The sequence below is a fragment of the Gossypium arboreum genome, chromosome 9 (assembly GCF_025698485.1).
Source record: "Gossypium arboreum isolate Shixiya-1 chromosome 9, ASM2569848v2, whole genome shotgun sequence".
Classification (NCBI taxonomy): Eukaryota; Viridiplantae; Streptophyta; class Magnoliopsida; order Malvales; family Malvaceae; genus Gossypium; species Gossypium arboreum.
The window spans coordinates 55,231,171-55,247,662 of NC_069078.1; the positions used below are offsets into that span (position 1 = coordinate 55,231,171).

General features: G+C 33.9%; 1 protein-coding gene across 1 annotated transcript; it reads right to left on the bottom strand.

Annotated features, from left to right (window-relative positions):
- Nucleotides 1-13,683: 13,683 nt before the first annotated feature.
- LOC108456046 (sugar transport protein 8-like) lies at nt 13,684-16,087 on the bottom strand. The gene is made up of 4 exons (XM_017754638.2): nt 15,705-16,087; nt 15,299-15,618; nt 14,536-15,162; nt 13,684-14,451 (listed from the first exon to the last, which is right to left on the bottom strand). The coding sequence occupies exons 1-4, from the start codon at nt 15,835-15,837 to the stop codon at nt 14,008-14,010; spliced, it is 1,524 nt and encodes a 507-aa protein (XP_017610127.1). The 5' UTR covers nt 15,838-16,087; the 3' UTR covers nt 13,684-14,007.
- Nucleotides 16,088-16,492: the final 405 nt, after the last annotated feature.

Sequence of the window (16,492 nt, forward strand, 5' to 3'; positions counted from 1 at the left end):
ATTCGAGAAAATTTTAAATCGAGTTTCGATGATAAAATAGGATTCGTCAACTAGATTAACTCGAAAATTTTTCATTCAATTCAATCGATCTCTCACCCCTACATACTGTAACTAACTTAAAGTATTAATTAGATCATTAATCATTTAGGTCAAGATTGATTTAGTACTTGCCTCCCTAGGGTACGACCTCGGAGTACTTGCCTACTTCGTTGTAAAACCTATATAATAGCTCGACCCGTAAACTTGTGGATATTGCCTCATAACTCTCTATGTTATTACAGTATTCACACTCTAGACGTTAGTACGTCTGACGACGGTAAGTTGTTGGGGCCATTTTTGGGGAGGCAACATCATTAGATTGATCTTAATTTTCACATTCCAAAAGATTAATTAGGCAAAATTTAAGCTATTGATACAATTTCATTTTGTTTTAATATTACTAATCTTTTCTCTTTGGATTTGATGTATGACTCGCAGTAGAGGTACGCCTATTGTAGTAGCCACAAATATAGAAAGAATAATTTGAAGGAATAGTCGACAGCAACAGCAGTAGCATCAAATGCAAGCTTCACCACCACCAGATGTAGTTAACGTACCATGTGACAATCAATTGTTTCGCGACACTAATGATAAAGCCCTAAGAGACCCACCAGGACCACAGTTACCCACAAACATGCAAATGGCTTAGAATGAGAGAACTTTACGAGACTCTATCTTACCAAGTTTAGATATGATTCAGGAAAGTATAGTGGGGCTAACAATTACAGCTAATAATTTTGAAATCAAGCCGGAAATGATACAAATGATCCACAATAATTTGTAGTTTAGAGGCACTATGATAGAAGATCCTAATTAACATTTGAAACAATTTCTTCAACTCTGTGATACTTTTAAGTATAACGGGCTCACTAATGATGCTATTCATCTTCGGTTGTTCCCCTTTTCTCTGATTGATAACACCTTTTCTTGGTTAGATTTGTAGGCCCCAGGATCCATCACAACTTGAGATGAACTTGTTGGGAAATTCTTATAAAAGTTTTTCCTGATTAGTAAAGCAGTCCAATTAAGGAGATAGATTATTGTCTTTAGATAGATGGAAGGAGAAAGCTTCTATAAGGTGTCCCTAGCAGTGGAAGACTGACCTAAACAAGATAAGGAGAATGTATCAGCAACTGAGACTGGAAAAGAGACACCTAAAGATGCTGAAATCACAAAAGTCTCATTTCCATCAAGATTAGAAGAAAGAAAAAAGCGGGACGAGGATGAATTTGTAAGTTTCTTGAATCTGTTTAAAACCTTAAATGTTAACCTACCTTTGATCAATTTATTTAGAAGGTTCCCAAGTATGCCAAGTTTTTAAAGGAGATGATAGAAAGGCATAAGAAAATAAATTAAGAGCACATGTTAATTTAAGTGCTTCCTGTAGTGTGATTATTTCCAGTCAAGTACCATGACAAGTGAAAGACTCAGGAAGTTTTACGATTCCCATAAAAATAGAGAGTAATCACTTTAATAGAGCCCTATGCGATTTAGGAGCTAGTATTAATTTAATGCCCTTATCAATTTTTAAAAAACTCGGGTTAGGGAATCTTTAAGAAAGTCAAATAACATTACAATTGGCTAATAGGTCTTTAGTACACCCAAAGGGGGTACTAGAAGATGTGTTAGTCAAGGTGCGAAGCTTTATTATTCATGCAGATTTTGTAGTACTTGATTTTGAGGAAGATCATGAGATACCAATCTTACAAGGAAGACCTTTCCTAGACAATTCTATATCCACCATTGATTTAGAGAAAAATAAGTTGACAATGAAAATTAATGGTGAGACTAAAACCTTTAAATGTGGCTATCAGCTGAATGAAGAAAATAGGCGGGAATTGGGAAAGCATTGCAAAAATTTATCTATTTTTGGCGTTCCCAATTCAAGGGAAATGCTTTATTTTATGAATACAAAAAGAATAAGTAGGTTTAAGGAATGAGAGAAATGAACAAAGGTAGAATGGAACGATAGACAATGGACCAATATGGATAGAACAAAAAAATTGTCTACGGGTAAATTGACAATACTACTGGATAAATCTGGCAATGTGAATTGCTGCATGATATTTGTAAATTATTGAATACTTAACTAACCACATAGTTTAGATTCTAAGTTTTATTTGATGTAGGTTTATCTTTAGATTGAAACATCCTTAAGATGGAGTTTTAGGTTGAAACAGAGACGTCGTTTCGGCATCACAACAACAAGTCATGACGTCGTAGATAGTCCTAGAGAATCTCCAAATTGGTAGAAGTTGCATGACACAGAACCCCTGTGTCATGAAATCAGTATCCTACTAGGGATATCGCGACAAGAAACTCCTATGTCGCGACATCGCTGCAATGTTTTGCAAGGTTGACTCGACTCATACCCATTGTGCAACCCGAGAACTTTAACATTAATTTTACCTGATTTCTAAACCTTTAAAACCCTATTTTATAACTAAACTCCTATTTAATCCTAATTAAAACACTCTTTAAACCCTTATCCCCTCAAACTCTTTCAAATCTCTCAAAATCCCCTAAATCCTAAACCCCTAATTTCCCAGATTTTCTTTCACAAACTTGGTGCAACAAGGAACGGGGACATCACGGGCAAGCAAGTAATTCAAATGAACATCGACTATATATTCAAGGTTAAGGGTTCCTAAATTGAAATTTTTTACTGTTCCATTAACTCATTTATTTAGTAAGTTATTAGGATTGAAACATCATACCTCATAGGAAAGTTAGGCGAACAATTGAAACGAAGCCATCAATGGTTCAATCTCCCTCTAATTTTCCAAGTCCGAATGTTGAAAAGTATTTCAATGAACTTCAAGGAAAAAAAATCAGTCAAGAGAGGGGATTTGATCTATCGATGATTTTGTGTAAAGAAATTTGGCCTTTGGTCATGTATTATCATTGGGAACATTTTTGGATGATCTCGAAGGATAATATCATGGTCCCTGCTGTCTAAGGGTTCTATGTATCTCTATGGGACCACAGATCTAGAAATACTGAAGGTCATATATGGGATACAATACTTATGCGAAGGAAAAAGGTAAAAGTAACCCCTAGAATAATTTGTGACTTTTATAATGTTCCATACTATGATAATGATTTCATTGATGAAACTAACTTAGAATATTTTAGAGATATAGATATGAATAATATTATAAACATTTTAACTGAGGGAAGGGGTGAATGGAAGTATCTCACAGGTACCAATATCCTAGTATCTTCCAATCAAACAATTATGTTTCTGGAAGATAAGATATGGATTCAATTCATTTGCACACGAATTTTACCTGCTTTTAATGTTTCTAACATTAACACTTTTAAAGGAGTGTTACTCTATGCTATTTTGTAGAATATCTGTGTTGGCAAATGGATCCACCAGAACATGGGAAAATACATTAATAACCAGAAGGTGGGAGTATTCTTTCCTTATCTAGTGAAAGCTTTATGCAAAAAGGCGGGTGCACCTATGACATCCATTGAGCAGCCATTGAAACCATCCCGAAGCATTTTTAGGGACATCTTGTTCCAACAATACATCAAGCTCCAGGCCAAACAGGCAAAAGACTGTAACAAACAACAAAAGGAAATGTCTGCTACACCCACTTCGTCAAAAAGTTTGGCACGAGCTCAACAAGATGTTGGTGAGAATAGTCATCCAAAGTTAGATTGGATGATTTAGTGGATGAAGGAATCAAGACCAATTTTTCAAGAGCTTGCAAGGCAAAACAACATTCGGGTTCCCAATTATACACCTGGCATGTTTGGGTCGACAAATATGGACCAAGAAGAAGAAGTGCATGAAAGCGAAGAGGAAGGAGAAGAAGAGGAGAATGACAAGGATGAGGAGATGGATGATGAGAAGGATCATTGAGCTATTTTTAATTTTATAAAAAAATTGTATTAATTTTTGGATAATTTTAATTTAGGCTTCGTAAGAGTTGGATTAATAAGTAGATTTTAGTATGTTGTATTCTGTTTAAATTTTCTATGTAGGAACCCAACACAAAGGAGACAAAAACATATCCAAACTTTACACGATCAAAGGAGGAAGCACCCACAAATAGGAGTTAGAGCGATCACGATCAATTGGGTACCTTCTTTCATTATCTTTTAATAGGCTACACATTAAGAATAATGTGAGAACTAAAGTGTGGGGGTAACATAGAAAATTTGCTTCAAATTTTTACATTTTATTTGATTTTTCTTGTCTTTTGTGTGCTTGAGCTTGTAGAAATACAAGTGATTGGTTAGGAGCATCTACATAGGTGGCTTGTGTTTATGAATAAGTTTGACATGATGATAGGTGATTTTAAAATTTTTATTATTAGATTAATAAAGTTCTATATGTTACATTGGAAATCGATATTAAGCTATCATTTGTATCAAGTGATATAGAAAATATAAGGAAATGAGCATGCTAGTATGAATGATAAATGGTTGAATTTGTATTTGTTTGGTTGATTAAATTTATGCATGTTGAGATATTTAGGGATGACCTAAGGCATTGTTTGAAACACATCTAGGAGCTAAAAAGCTATCCTATTTATACTTCACCTTTAGTACCAATTTTGAATCTTTTGACACTTCTTGATGAACCGTAGTACAAACCCTGGGCTTAAAAGCGTTAATTTGCATATGCCCTTTTTCTTTGGTCCTGTACTGTATGATTATAGACGTCTGGCCATACATATTAAGGGTTAAGTAGATACATGATGGCAGAGGCTGTAAAAAAAATAGAGTGAAATAGGAAAGATTAGTGTGATATGAGGATTATAGGTTAGCCTGAAAGTGCAAAATAAGAAGAAAAATCCAAATAGAAAATCCATATGAGTAGAAAAAGTACCTAAAAAGCCAAAAAGCATTCTTGAGTGATGAGGAAAAAAATTGAAAAAGAACAGTGACAAAGTCACAACCATAGAGAAAATTCATTCATTAGTGCACTGAAACTTGTAGGCTACCCGTAGTTACTATTTCATGCTATGATTTCCTATATTTGGAGAGATAAGGAAGGTGAGAGAAGAAGAAATAAGGCGGTTAGCAGGTAAGGGTCACTAAAGGGGGAAGAATATGGATCAATATGATATGTCAAACTATTTTTGTATTTGTAACTTTTTGATGCTTACTGTTTTTGAATTCCATACCTGTCCTAAGCCTCAGAACGTTACAAGCTGAAAAGCCCTATGTGATCTAAATATCCTTATACATGAATGAACATCATACTGAACATTCACAAAGACGACTATATGTATTCTACTCGGATAATTAAAGTACTTGTATGATTTGTTGATGGATTCTAGAGGTGAGAACCTTAATACTTGTATATTTTGTAACATACTGAACTTAGATGTTTGTGATCAAAAGTGGTAAGTCAACTACTTATCATGTTGAAATTGTTAGTAAACATGAAATGCCTAAGTCATATACTTTGAAATCAATACTTGTACCATACTTGTTCAAGGGTCGTCACTTTCATTTTGTAGTCTTTATTTATGTTTCTTGAGGACAAACAATGACTTATGTGTGGGGAGTTTGATATGAAGCAATTCGATGTAGCAGATTAAACTATTTTTTACATTTAAGGAGCTTGAATACAAGCATTTTGTTTTGTTTTAATTTAGTTTCTTTATTTTTGTTTACATTCAATAAAATGTGCACATCAAGTCTTTTATTAACCTTAAAGGCCGAATGAGGCATAGGGGAGAGCTAACATACTTTGTAAGTATGCAGGAGACCATTAGAGGGCATTTCATGTAACAACCTAGTTTTAGCTTTGGGACCACGAATCTGAAGTCATAAAATTATTTTAATATTATTTTTGGTGTTTATAGCATGCGAATATGTATGTGTGAAAATTTCGCGAGCTAATTTTATCATTTAATAGCTCAATTTGAGAAAAAGGACTAAATCGCGTAAAATGCAAAAGTTGCATTCCTTATGATAAAGGTGTCTATTTGGATTATTAAATGTGAAGCCCTTATGTTGTAAATAGACCATTGATAGTGCGAATGGACATAAATGGTCTTATATTTGATGTTTAAATGGTTTGATAACCGAGGGTAAAATGGTAAACTATGTATTATATAATTAATAAACAAAACCAAAGGCATTATCATCTTTATTTTCATCACCCATAACCGAAAATAAGAAGGAAAAATAATTCATTCTAGGGTTCTTCATTCGACCTTCTATATTCAAGCAATTAAGTTACGGTTTTGATCTATTTTTGATGATTTTTATGTTTTTGTGATCGTTGCTTTGAGTACTAGCTAGCCCATGCCTCAATTTTTGAAAGTGTTGATGATTTTGAAAGTTTCTATTGATGAATTTGTGTGTTCTTGGATTTTTGATGATCGAAAATAAGTATTTGTTGATAGATTATCATGTTGTGTAAAGTGATTTTTAGTGAAATTGTATAAAAGGGACTAATTTGTGAAAAGTGTAAAATGTATGGTTAAATGTGTGAAATATTGATAAATATGACTATTATGGAGCCATAGATATTCGGCTAGCTTGGGTTTAGTAGAAATTGTTGTAAATTGTGTTTTTATGAAATAGGGACTAAATTGAAAAAATGTGAAATTGTAGGGGTTAATGTGTAAAATGTCCCAAATTGGGTGTTTTAGATGAAATTGAATGAATTGAGGAATAAAATATTTAATTTTGAATACATATAGATCAAGAAAGAAAGAATTCGGATTTAGATTAGGGAAAATCAAAGGTTGTCGAGTAATCGATCCGATTCGTCAATTCCGAGTATGAGGTAAGTTCGTACGCGATAAAAATTGTTATAATTATATTTTTAATGTTTTGATGTTGCATAAATTGTATATACGAGACTACAGTAATGGTCGATGACGAATCTACTATGTTTGGCACTTAATGTGCGAATCAAAATAGCTTCGGCTATGAAAGGCAATTAGTGTGCGAGACTGAGATAGTTTTGGCTATGAAAGACACTTAGTGTGCGAGATTATAATAGCTTTGGCTATGTTTTGGAACTATGTGTGCGAGATATCGAGTATTCGACAGTATCACGAGAAGATATGTGTTAGATATGAATTTGTACAGGTATGTACATATAAAACATTAAATCCAAATAGAAGTTATGAACTTGTTCATAAAGTAAGTATGAGGAAAAATTGTTGGTCACTATGATTTAAATGTTAACTAGTTTGAATTGATGATTTGTATATTATGAATTGTTGAGTATATTTAGTATGAACTTACTAAGCTATGAAGCTTACTGTGTGTTATTTGTTTATGCTTTATAGAGGATCAAAGCTAACTTAGACTTGGGGATCGTCGGGAAGTGTCATCACATTATCGATCATTTTGTTGGTACTCTTGAAGCTTTATATATATGGTATATGGCATGTATAGGCTAGTGTCATTTTGGTATATTTTGAGTCATGATAATAGCCATGAGATTTGGCTTGTCAATGTTATATGTGATGTATATAAGTTACCATGTGTTTTGGCATGTTTGCCATGGTTGTTTATATGGCTAAGTGATTGCTTATTTGGTTAGTTATTAGTTGATGTATTAATGCTTGAGAAATGGTAAATTTTGGTATGATTTGTGGCATGTTGATTTGGTATGTTTTAAGTATTGAATTAGTAGTTGAATTGGTTGATGATAGATGGTATGTTATGTGTGTGAATTGGCATGTTTTGGCTGCATATAAATGTATTGAAATGGTACCATTTTGGCTGTTAGATGTGCATGTGAAAAGGTGGCAAATTGGCTTGGAAAATGGCCTATTTTTGTCCACACGGGCAAAGACACGGGTGTGTGTCTCAACCGTGTGTGACACACAGTCATGATACACGGCGGTGTGTCCCCTGGGGAATAATTAGAAATTCAAGTCAGTCTTGTACATGGTCTAGACACACGGGTGTGTCTGGTGGCCGTGTGAGGCACACAACCTTAGCACATGGGAGTGTGTGGCCATTTCGAAGGGTACACGGGCTAGACACACGGGTGTGTGGTCGGCCGTGTGACCCAAGTCAGTATGTATGCCCTGTTTTCACACAGTCTCTAACACGGGCGCAAACAGCTTGTTCATACGGGTGTGTGACCCTTAAATGTTAGAAAATTTTCTAAGTTTCTCAAAGTTTGCAAATGTTATTGGTTTAGTCCTGAACTACTTTTAAGCATGTTCTAAGGTCTCGTAAAGCCTTATAAGGGACAATGTGAATGTTTGAGAATGGTTTATGTTAATGAATACTTAAATGTATGTGAATGAGTGGTATTATCTAGTAATACCTCGTAACCCTATTTTGAAAACAGATACAGGTTAGGAGTGTTACATTTCGTGTCAATATTGGATGCTATGTCACAACATGGGGGATCCGATGTCACAACATAGAAAGTAGGATAGAGAAAGTGAGAAATTGCATTCAATGTCGTGACATAGGCTGAGGTTGTTGTGACATACCCCTGAAGATGGCTACAGAAGGACTTGTTGGTTGCTACGTCGTGACACAGGTTCTGGTGTGTTGCGATATTGAATTTGTGGTAAGATTAAAACATGAAGCAGAGGCATTTTGGTCTGCACAATCAAACCTAAAGCTTGAGAACGTCAGCTACCCTAGGGCTACTACCTAAAGGCTATAAATAGACCTCTCAAGCACACATTATAAACACCATTCCATTAGCTTAGATTGTTTATTTAGGTTTAGATTTGTTCTTTTGCTTTCTTAGGTTTTTATAATTTTAGTTTATTTTTTTCTTTAAGAGATTTGACTGTAAAGGAGATCAATTTCAGTGGATTTGCTCTTTTCATCAATATCAATTAGGCTTTCTTAAACTCTCCATTTCAATTCATTCCCTATGATTAATTATTTCATTCTTTCTATGTTGTTTATGAAAGCCATGAGGAACTAATCCTTCTATGGGGGATTAGTAAGTGGAGGCATGATCTCTTAACTGTTTTGTAGGGTTACTCAATGAATCAACTGTTCAAAAAAGGAAGAACATGAAACAAACCCTAGGCCTGACAACCCTGTGAAGTTATCAAGGTGGGAATTAGTCCAAAATTGGTATTGCCTATTCGTGGCAGTTTAGACTGTGAGATCAGAAGATAAGTAGTTCTTGCTGACTAGTTATGTTAGTGGAAGCTTGGGAGATCCTGCTAGGGTAGCGACTAGTTGATTGACGAGGAACCCAAGACGATAGTTAATTGGGATTGCCTAAGTGAGCTGAGCACCCATCCTTATATTTGATTCACTTTTTCTGTCTCTATCTCTTGCAATTTTCATTCTTTTTTTATGTTATTTTATTATTTTACAAATCCTAAACATATTTCTTATTTTACTCTCATACTATAACTAAATTAAAATATTAATTACATATTTAATTTATTGGTTAAGATTGATTTAGTACTCGCCTCCCTAGGGTATGATCCTTGGAGTACTCACCTACTTTATTGTAAAATCTATATTACAGTTCAACCAGTATAATTGTAGATACTAGCTCATAACTCTCTATTTTATTGTAATATTCACACTCTGGATGTTAGTACATCCGGAGGTAGTCGATGACCTATTGGAAAAATTCTAGTTTGAAAACAGTTTTCTTGCATAGTGAAAAATTAAAAATTTAAAAACCGACCAAGTTTGTGATAAGCAATAAACCTTAAACTAAAATCGTACCTATGTTTTCAGATAACTGGATTGTTGATGTTTCCCAGCTTTCAACCAAATGATCTTCTCCGCTATTCTTGTACCAATAACTGCTTCGAGTGTGGGCTCGAACCAATTGAATCAAAATACAGAACTAGAAAAAAATTTCTTTTCTTTTTGGGATGTAAACGAAAATTTTCTCTTCTTTAATAGAAATCGGTAGAATTTTATTCAAGAAATATATATTATAAATTCTCTCTATTTTTTGGCAGAGTAACAATTTCTCAAAGTTTTCTAAATAGCTCTACAGGTGTCATCTATTTATTAGGAGAGAAGGTAGAATCCTTGTTGAATTGTAGAGATTTATTTCAATAGAAAAACTACTTTCTATTCCAACTAGGAGAGGGAGAGGGCTAATAGGGTGCGTTTCCCTTTATATGTATTATGATGGAGATTCAGGCCTCTCATTGTATTGGGCCTAATTATATGTGCTTTCTGGACTTTTAACCCAACACATTAAAATTTGATCCAACCCAATACTATTTTTCTATTTCCCAAAATAAACTTCTATATATTTAAATTAAATAGTTTTCTCACCCCAATTTTACCCTGGTAAAATTATGATGATTTTACTCTTGGTAAAATTTTGAAAAAATATGTTTAATATTTCACCACTCAACATGTTCACCATGACCAAATGGTTTATTTTCATTTTCGGGCTTTAAAACAACTCAAAAATATGTACTCATTCTTCTGATCATTTCTGAGTAATCCATGTACATTTGTAAATGAATCATTTCTTATTTTCATTTCTATTTCCATTTTGAGAAAACCACAATAATTTTCAAATGATTTCATTTCTCCATTTTGGAGAAAACCATAATTATTTCTGAATGTTTTCCATTTCTCTATTTCTATTCATTCTGTTCATTTTGATTCAAACACGCAATTCATTTCTGATTTCAACGAGCTAGCAAAGGGACTGATTGAACATATGTGATTAGGGCTCAAATGATTTATAAATAAGTTCTAGCTTTTCTCCTATTAATTATAAACTCATTTAGTCACGAATTCATTCCACTATAGTATCGTGACTAAGCTCTCGTTAATGACATACAATTATGAAAGCAACTGCCTATTGCTCGTCTAATGACCTTGTCATAAGTGTGTTACCCTCATAAGATATCCTTGATCTCTTTGGAATAATATCTGCTCTTCCAATATGATCATTTTCTTATCTCATGGTAGCCATTTGATCTTCCTTCATGAAAAGTCAATTACTATTAAATTATAATTAAATCGTTCATCACAAAGACGAACAACCTATGACCATGTTTACTTTTTATCAACCATGTAATGTCAATGGGAGGATATCATTTACCCATGTCTCCTGTTATGAATTCCACTATTGTGAATGACATTACATATTGTAGAAGTCATACACCCAACACACTAGTTTTCTGTTCCTTATCTATTTGAACTTAGACTTTTACTTACATCAAAGTGTACGAGTAACGCATAAATAGTTTGTCGTTCACTCAGGATTTAGGTATGCAACACTATGAACGTCACAAAATTATTTTGTTATACGTAAACGTGTGAACCCATTTGTGAAATACTACATGTATAATTTATAATTATGTGAAATGTCCTTGTGAGCTTGGTAGATTAGCTAGGATACAATTGGCATACCATATTCATTAGATGGGAACTTGTACAAGACTATATGTGTACGGGGGAGATGTGATATAATGACTTATGGCATAACACATTGTGCTCTTGGTTCGATTGGAGGGTATGCACTTACAATACACTTTCTGTATGTATCTAGCGTGTTTAGATAAGGCACCTTAGGTGCATTATGTTCTACTTTATTTTGGGTGAAATTCTGTGTATTAGAGTATGTATTACTTAAGCTGCAAAAGGGCTATGCAAATCAATTTTTTTAATAAGTTAATCTGAAAAGTAAGAAATTTAATTTACAAAAAGTTCATTGTAAACTCATAAGAAAATCGAAATATGAACTAACTCATCAAAGGACTATGTTGATAACCAGTTTGATAAGGGTTTAATAACTTAGCAAAATGCAAAATAATTAGGTGACTAGTTGGATATGAGACCATTTGTTAATAATTGATAACAAATATGGTACATATTTGAATTGAGAATAGGATGTTAAGGGCCTTTGGCACATTAGAAAGGAGAACTTAGTTTCAATACAATAAATCTTATAAAATGTGAAACATATGAGACTATTAGCAAAAAGGTAATCTTATTAGAATTGAGATTAAGAATATTACATGTGAAAGCTCATCTAATGGGAAAATATGTGCTAATGAATGAAAAAAAAATAAGTAATATGAGGATGTGTAATGAACCATGTTTAAGTCTTAAGTCTTAGTACGAAATTTGAAGAAATTTGAAATGAGACTGACTAAATTAGAACCAAACCTTAAGGTTATAAAAGATTCAACACTAATCCAGATATGGTGAGATAGGAAATCTTTGTGTATTTACTAAGCTTTTCAAGCTTAACGCATTAGTTGTTTGAACACATAAGTGAAAGCTTTTTTGAGAATCTTGAGTCTGCCTTGAGAGCATTGTATCAGCATATGAGGTTCAAAGCTAGTGGAGTGTTTGATTTTTGTATTAGCATGTGTTAGAATATGGACATGTACAAAGACACTTAAGTTTGTAATTGTGTTGTAATTACATTACCACGTATTGTTTGAAATCCTAATGGCCTTTTAAGTTATATTTTGACTTATGAATTGTTTTAAGCATAATCTTGTGATGAAATTGAGTTCAAATAAGTGTTGTTAATGTTTTAAAATGATCGCGATCCAATTACTATGATATGACGTTGTTTGGAGATGATTTAAGGTGCTTTAGGATCAAATTTTCTACTCTAGAGGTCGAAGTATCAGAACATGGTTTGGTTGTATCAGTACAACTGAGGCAATAGCTAGATTGCTATAATATAGGGGGAAGTACAATGCATCTAGGGGAGGTATTAGTACATGACCCTTGATTGCACCTTGTTTCACTATTTTGAGTGTTTTAAGCTTCCAAAGGCTTGTTTTGGTTTTGTGCTTATCCTTTTCAGTTTAATTATCATATATATCAACTAAAACATTAATTAAGTGTCCAAATCAAGATGAAGACTTATCAAGAAGTAAGTTTAGACAATCACATTGTTGAGTTCTAATTTAAAACTTATATAAAGTTGAGTCCTAACTACTATTGCCTTGAAGGATGCAAATAGTGACTTATTGTTATAGTATTTATATATTCTGTTGATAACTTAACAATCAAACTTACCCACAATATAAATAGATAAAATTGTGCAAGACAAATCAATATTCATAGCATATATCCTATTTAGTGGGAGTTACAAGGACTTGAGGAGTGGGATGCTATTGATCATATTTTCTATTCATTAAGAACTATTCAAGTGTATTTTGTTAGACACCATTGAATGTTGATTATTCACCTATTGTTCTTAATTTTGTAGTTAGGAGATTTTTAATAGGAAAATCTCATGGTGGAGATTTTAAACTATTTGTACTTAGGGTGAGGCTACAATTATCTTAGGATTAGGATAGATTAAGTTAAAATAATTACTTGTAATCTATGAATTTAGTAGTATAAACCATCTTGGGGTAAGGTTCTGAAGACTTAGATTAAGTCCAAAGTGCATAAATAATTCTTAATATTTATTCTCTCATTTTATTTTTTAGTGTCAAACTCTATGCTAAGTCATGTGCCCACGTTATATGCTACACCCATGTTGCCATAACTTATTACCTGGCTCAAAATTTTCAATCACAAATATAACCCCAATCATCATTCATTGAAACCTGATTTACAGCACTAGCTAGCTGTACAAACACCTATTCATTCAATCTATACGGATACTCTTCTGAATCAACCCCTGACAGTAGAGAAGGCTCAAGTGCCAATAGCTATACTTATGAATTATTATTTTATATTTTTTTGAGTAGCATGAAAGGAAAATTTCAAAAAAGTAAATGACAAGATTAAGTAGTCTTGAACTAGATGTGAGAATAATAAATTTAAATCGTTATAATGGTATGACGCTTTAAGCAATCTAATTCAGATCCCATATGATTAGAAGAACAGACCATCTCTTATAAGCTAGAAACAATGTGAGAATGTTCTTTCTCATTTATTTCCATAATAAAATACCGAAAGCTCAACCCAATAACAAAAGTAGTCACGATCGATCCTGTAGTGAGCCCAATAGCTAGCGTGGTGTCCAGCAGTAAATTTTACATGAAAAAAGAATGAAACACGACTAGGAACTTCATTGTTGTTGGATCAAACAACCTTGACATCGGGCCTGTCATCCTCGACCATGAAAGAACGCCAGAACCAGTGCTGTTTCCAGACTTTGTCAACCATAGCATCAACAGGGACACCTTTGGTCTCAGGCAACAAGAACCATGTGAAGGCTCCCATTATGATAACCCAGGCAGCAAAGAAGAAAAAGATTCCAGCTTGCATCTGGCATAGCATTGAGAGGAAAGCTTGACCAATGATGAAAGTGAAGAGCATGTTGGTGCTGACTGCAAAGGCAAAACCTGCCGATCTGGTCTCCAGAGGGAAAATCTCACTAGGAATTAACCAACCAAGAGGTCCCCATGACCAGGCAAAGCCCATGACAAAGGTACACACCAAGATCACCACAAAGATTGCCTCTCCTTTGGAAAGATTGTCACCTGTGGTTTTTAATTCTTTGAAAAGGATTATGCCAATAATAACCTGCATGTAATTTATGCAACACATTAAATACCAACATTAGTTAATTTATAATAAGTGAATAAAAATATAAGATGGAGACTTGACCTGAGAAATGAACATTTGGACACAAGCTTCAAGTAGCAGAATTCTCCTGCCAGCCCTATCTACTACATATATTGAAACTACAGTACTAAACACATTGACAAGGCCAGTAATAACAGATGAAAGCAATGCAGCATCATTCCCAAATCCCACCGTCTGGAACAGAACAGGAGCGTAGAACATTATAGCGTTGATTCCAGTAAACTGCTGGAAAATTTGCAAACAGATGGAAATTACTAGTTGGGGTCGGCTGACTGGCTTCATTAGTTTGCGGAAAGGGTCCTTTACTTGCTTTGCCATCTCACATGCATGTATAATTGAATCAAACTCGTCATCAACATTTTCGACACCACGAATCTTCCTCAGAACTTTCCTTCCTTCCTCAACTTTGTGACGTTCAATAAGGCTAGTTGGAGTCTCACAAATGAGTATAGATCCCAAACAAAGCATCAAAGCAGGGACACCAGCAATGCCAAGAGAAATTCTCCATCCATGAGGATGGACATTTGCTGTAAAGTAGTTTATCAGATTGGATACCAAAATTCCAATTGTAATGAAGAGCTGGAAACTTATGTTGAGTGCTCCACGAAGATTAGGTGGAGCTATCTCCGATAAGAAGAGTGGTACCGCCTGAAATAATAATTAGTGATTTTTATAAATTAAATTGAAAAGGATACATGTAATTAAGTAAAGTCCATTCAACATTGGTAGAAGTAAAGTGATGCAAGCAGAAGAGTCTGTCACTAAAACTAATTATATAACTTACTTGATTGGCAAACCCAACACCAAAGCCGAGAAAAATTCTCCCAAAAATTATCATTTCGATGTTGATACCTCCAGCAGTCAAAATCACGCCTATTATGAAAAAAATTGAAGCAATCTGCATGGTGAGTTTCCTACCATATTTTGAGCACACCTTTGAAGCAACAAAACTAGCTATTAAAGCAGCAAGGTACAAGCAAGACGTGAACAACTGGAGGAATTGGTTATCGTATTTGCAGTAATTGTTTTCAAGTGCATGATGTTTCTTTTCAAACACAGCTGGAAAGAATTTTTTTAAGAAATCATCCATGGATGTTACTCCACCTGTTAATCCAAATCAAACCCTTATCTTAGCACATGTTTTTAATTTGAATCTAATAATACAAATATTCTAAAGGAAAAAAGAAAACCTGAAATGCCAATATCATATCCAAACATCAAGCCTCCAGAGGCTGCTATGACCACACAAACTATGACATACACTGTTATCCTGCCTTCAAATTCTTGATTCTCACCAGAGCCGCTTACTACGACTGCCGGCATTTTCCACTAAAGTTGCAATGAAGATATAGAAGTAAATACAAATATAGATAGGAATACTAGTTCTCTTTTCCTTCTCTTTATTTGTGAATAATTAATAAAGACCAACACTACTATTACTATTTAGTTGTCATAAATTAAAACGTCAGTGTCTTAGACCTTATTTTATAGCATGGTTTATATACAACAGTTGGGATGACAACTGAAATCTAACATTGACATTTTCTTCGAACTAAAACTACGATAAGTTGTCCCCAACAGTTTTTGTCTAAAATTAACCTTCATCTGGCTTTATTCAGATTTGGAACGTATGCTCAAACCCCACCCCAAACTGATATTCCTGATCCATTATTTTCGACATTGATAAAGGATTACTCACACCAAACAGTTACTAATCCACCTCAATAAGCACAATTCCACATCTTTTCCTAATTATACGTGGATTTGGTCACATTTAGAGTTCATACTCCTATTAATTTCAGAACATTTAGACTTCATATCATCATCGTGCATTAAGAGAAACACTAGTTCAACAAAAGAAACAAATCTTACATATAATCGAGAGCTATCATTGTATTGTTGCTTTTTACAATTTCTGCACCATACAACTGACCACAAATCTTGTGTTTGTAGCTGACATCCACACAAGTTTATCCTC

Coding starts and splice junctions, on each gene's coding strand:
- LOC108456046 (XM_017754638.2), bottom strand. CDS start 15,837: ATGCCGGCAGTCGTAGTAAGCGGCTCTGGTGAGAATCAAGAATTTGAA. Junction 15,619..15,704: donor ATATGATATTGGCATTTCAG/GTTTTCTTTTTT, acceptor TTGGATTAACAG/GTGGAGTAACATCCATGGAT. Junction 14,452..14,535: donor TCCAAATGTTCATTTCTCAG/GTCAAGTCTCCA, acceptor AATTACATGCAG/GTTATTATTGGCATAATCCT.